Raw genomic sequence first — 4,827 nt, 5'->3', positions numbered from 1 at the left:
TCCACTTCTCATCAGGAAATGTCCACGACTACTCCACAAAGAGAGTCTATTCTGCCAGTCCTGTGGGGATGATGGGGAGAGAGTTGGGCTCTATTTGTTGCCAGATGTTTTTAGGGCCGTATCTGACAAATTCAACCTCCCAGATGTTGTTTTTGTCCAAGGGAACGGACCCTGGAGCCTCATGTTGAAATTAGTGGGAGGAATGCTAGAAATGTAAGAGAGAGAAAGAGAGAGAGAGAGAGAGAGCAGTAGTTGTTACAGTACAGAGAAGAAGACGAAGAAGAAGAAGAAGAAGAAGAAGACGGTTCATGAAGTCTGGGTGTAAACGTGTAGAACACAGAGGTGGTGATGTGGAATGTAGGAGAGATGAATGAGGTGGGTGGAATAAAAGGCCGTGACCCTTTTTCTCGCCTGAGTTCAGGTAACACCAGGGGGTAGGAAGAAAGGAGGAGGTCGAAGGTAAGGGTCACGGTGAGGTAGGTTGGACAACAAAGAAAGTGTAAAGACCCGGCAGCCTTCTCTCCTTCTTTGAAGGTGAACTGAGGTGAGCAGAGACTGGAAAAAAAAATCCATTTTTTTTTTTTATCTTAGCTAGAACTGCACCACCTACTTCCAACACCCTGCAATCACTTCCTACCACACACATACCACAGGCTTCTGTTCAAAGCCCAGGAGATGAACACCCACTGTCTGTCTGACTGTATGAAGTCATCAGAGGGGAAACGGGAACAGTGGAGCCCGTCTGGACTGACAGGACTGTCTCACCTCATAAGAACTGTATGTGTTCTGTGCCCTGTTGGACATGAACACAGTCACTGTGTTGAACTGGACCAGGAAACTCCAAAAAAATGATTATTTCGAGGAGAGTTTTGTATTCTGTATGTTCCCTAAACCATTGTTTCCCAAAATCTGGGTCGCGACCCACATGTGGGGTTTTTGGGGGGTTGCGAAGGTTTGTGACTTTTAAAATATGGGTCCCCAGAAAAAAAAAAATTTGGGGAAACACTGTCCTAAACGCATCATCAAATGTCTGAAACACAGACTTTTACTTTTTTTACGAAAACCAGCGGCGTCAGGAATGACGGGATCTCACCTCGCTCACACTGTGGACCAGTGAAACCATAGACGCAGGCACATCTGTTGGGCCCAATGCAGCGTCCACCATTCTGGCAGCCTTTCTCACACACAGCTACAGGAGAGAGAGAGAGAGAGAGAGAGAGAGAGAGAGAGAGTCAGTGAACGACACAGAGAAGAGCTCCAAACGAACACACTCTTGGTCTGTTTCCTCCTCTGTTTCAGACTCAGACACAGGTCTTTGATTAGGCCCCTGTGAATGACTTCACTGTTGAAGCCCGTGCATCACTGACACATTAACACACGCTCTATTGTATATTTGTATCGCAAACATATGTGAGGACCGACGCCGATGACTTCAGTTTGGCCAGTACCATCAACCTATCATCTCCTCGCGTCACATCTCGCTTTCTAAAGGGTTGGACGGTCTACGAAGGTCCTCTGACGTCCATAAAAAAACCCCCTTTCTAAAGGGTTGGACGGTCTACGAAAGTCCTCTGACGTCCATAAAAAAAACAAAAAAAAAAACAAAGGATAATATGAAGAACGTAGTGCAGCAGTTTGTACTTACGTTGGCCACAGTGGCTGCCGGTGTAGCCGTTTGGACAGGAGCAGGAGTCCTCGGCACAGCTGCCGCCATTCATACACCTGATGTTACAGGACTGAACTGTAGGGGGCGAGAGAGAGAGAGAGAGAGAGAGGAAGACAAGTGTTATAGACATGTGCCAAAACAGGAGCGACTTCCTTTAAAAGTCTGGTGATTTCTACCCCGTCTTTCTCTTTCCAACAAGCTAACAAACTGTGGCGCTAACGAACAGGTTTGTTGGTCAAATTTAAGCCCACCTGAGAAAAAAAAAAAACATTTAGGATAAAAAAAGAAAAGAAAACCCTCTGGTTGTTTTGGCAGACAGGGTTTTAAAAGCCCTGGGCCACAAAACAAAGTTAATCAAGCAGACAAGCAGAGGGTAATAAGTCGAGCCAGCTGTGAGCTGCAGTCAGTCACTCAGGAATTTGCTGAAAGGAGAAGGTAACTGGGTGAGGGGCCTAATGCAAACACAGGAGGATGCACAAAGAGGAGACAGAGTGGGCGAGAGAGAGAGAGAGCGAGAGAGAGAGCATGTCGTTGTAAATTACGGGTCAACAGAGCAGGAGACGTAGAATGGTATTGGCAGTAACGACCTGTTGTTTATTACAGAGTAATTGGTCTATTTGGCTACCAACAGCCCAGCCTGTGTTAGCCCAGTTAGCCTTTTACTGTACACAGAGGGACTAGCTTTGCCGCCCGTTAGCAGACCACATTCTTTGGAGTGCATTTACTCTCCGTTTCCTCACATCCTGTTTTTTCGTGCCCCGTGGCTCCAGTGGACGTTTTATTGCCCTCTACCCTGGGCCCTTATTTTTCTTCCTTTCTCCCGTTCCTCGTTGCCTCCTCGCTGCTCTGTCTGTATCTTAATCACAAGTTCAACATTCATTTCCTTTTTCCTCCTCCTGCTCCTCTCTCCATCTGCTTGTGTCTCTCTCTCTCTCCACTCCTCTGGCGTGAGGCGGAGGGGGAAAATGAACCGGTTTCCCTCAGGCTTTCATTCAGTTTAATGACACCTTGTGACTTCGATGGCCTTTCACTACAGACTGTTTCTCCCTCTTATTCCCATTGTGCTCAGACATGCTGTCATATACACTGACAGTTTTCCTTGTCATTAACCACACAGACGTACTGGTAGCTACAGAATAAATCCTCACATCAGACAAACTCTGACGGCACACAGACAACAAACAGGTCAGAGGTGCAATTCCCCAGGACTGTAAAAAAACAAAACCTTATATCTCTATATTTATTCACATCTGTATTTAAAACGATTTGGTTTCCTACTGTATTGTCTTACTGATTATTATCTTTCTGGATACTTGCTACAGTATCCAGAATCCAGAAGTTAAGAAATGTGTCATGATGTTGTTTTTGCTGTTAGCAAGCAAGTAGAAAATGTAGTGTAGAGACTGCGTAAAACTAGTTTATGAAATGAAATCCTCTTCCTCCCTGACATCTACTTATAATAAGGGTCTGGTGTGTATTAGTGAAGATGTTTGAGCCACATTTGGCTCCGGGAGCCACAGGTTGCAGACGCCTTGTTTGAAAAGTTTACACCAGTTCCAACACATAATGAAAATCAGAAATTCAGTCTTTTTACTTTAATTTGTCGTAGTCTGTATCGTTGGTGGATGATACTTAGACACGGCCAGTAGTCTATGACATTGTTTCTCAAACACTGGGTCACGACCCTCAAGTGGGTCATAAAAAATTTTTTTTTGGGTCATCTTGCACCCTTGAGTTTACGAATAATATCTATTGACTCGGGTCAAGAATGTTTGTGACTTTTAAAATATAGGTCACCAGAAAAAAAAAAGTTTGAGAAACACTGTGTCTCGTCACAACTTTAGACTCTGTTTTTATCTAAGTTTGACTATAAGTTTGAATTATCCAAGTTTGAAATATCCAAACCAAGAGGTTTGTTTGTTGTATTTCATCAACTCGTCTAATAAACGTCTAGATAACTATATATTTCCATCCATTTTCAGGTTTCAGCCGTAGCCCTGCACTGACCCCACACATTCTTGGCCTGCAATAATGTGTAACAAAAAACAATAATTATTGCAGACACACATATATATATATATATATATATATTCTGGGAGTTGTTCCCACAGTGGAACAAACCTTTCCAGCATACTATGACCCAGTCTCCCACCGAGCGGAGGACATTTTGGGTAAACTCATCCATTTTTCAACGAGCCCCTCTTCCCATGAAAACAGATTTCCAAATAGGTCAAGGAAGGGGGGGACGCATTGGGAAAGAATTTGGCAGAGTAAGGTGAATGGGGAAAAAAGAAAAAAAAAAACCCTTGCAGTCTTTGTGTCACTGATGTATCTGCCCTCTGGAATAGGGAATGATGGGATAAATGCTGGAAGGATGGAAGCAGATTGAAGATATCAGAGGATGACAGATTCAGCACATGTCAGGGTTTTTTTTTTTTTTTTTTTCCTCGAACAGGAACTAAATGGGGGAAGAGGGAGGTGAAGGAAGCAAACAGCCCGTTTGGAGACAGAAGTCGATGATCTCACTGGCTGACTCTCGTCTCTCGTGTGGAACGCTGTCCCCCCTGCCCCCCCTCCCCCCGACTGGCTGAGAGAGATGATTTGCCCCAATAACCTGTGCCCGAAAAAGCTGCACGTGCACAGATCTATGTACAGGATGTTGTGCACGTGTCGGGGCGTCTACGGGTGTTGTGTGCGGGTGTTGTGTACGGGTGTAGTTCCGAGGTAACAACAATGCACCTCTGTACTCTGGTAATGTCATCGTTGAGCCGCTCACATCTGGGTGTTTTTTATGAGATTCTGAGAAACACAGGAAGTCTGTGTGTGTGTGTGTGTGTGTGTGTGATGCGAAGCTGAGGAACTTTATAGCTGAAAATTTTGTTGTGATTAAGATACAGCACAGGGCCAGGAATAAGTCGTCTGTACTTTGGTCTTGTTTGGTCCTTGTCAGTAAAAACCAACATGTCGACGTTCAAATCTGACTCTTACGCCCCTGCTGGAGAATCCTGTGGCCTTCACCCCCTTATTTTAATGATTTCTTACCGTCATTACAGACAGTAACTCACGTCTGTGACACACGGGGGGCGAATGGACCCATTTATTCACTTGAAGAGTTATTTTAGAGAAGTATATCACGTTGGGTTTAAATTTTTTTTTTTTTT

At 44.5% G+C, this 4,827-nt stretch overlaps 1 protein-coding gene across 1 annotated transcript in view; it reads right to left on the bottom strand.

Moving 5' to 3' along the window:
- The window catches only part of fbn2b (fibrillin 2b), an 88,479-nt gene that overhangs the window by 50,259 nt on the left and 33,393 nt on the right, over positions 1-4,827 (bottom strand). Inside the window, 2 exon segments of the mRNA XM_025053476.1 lie at positions 1,094-1,189; positions 1,646-1,741. Of these exon segments, the coding sequence (XP_024909244.1) occupies positions 1,094-1,189; positions 1,646-1,741 (192 nt within the window).

This window comes from Cynoglossus semilaevis, chromosome 2 (assembly GCF_000523025.1).
Source record: "Cynoglossus semilaevis isolate Cse_v1.0 chromosome 2, Cse_v1.0, whole genome shotgun sequence".
NCBI classification, from domain to species: domain Eukaryota; kingdom Metazoa; phylum Chordata; class Actinopteri; order Pleuronectiformes; family Cynoglossidae; genus Cynoglossus; species Cynoglossus semilaevis.
Note: the sequence above shows the minus strand (reverse complement) of the source record. Positions and strands in the feature narration are given on the sequence as shown.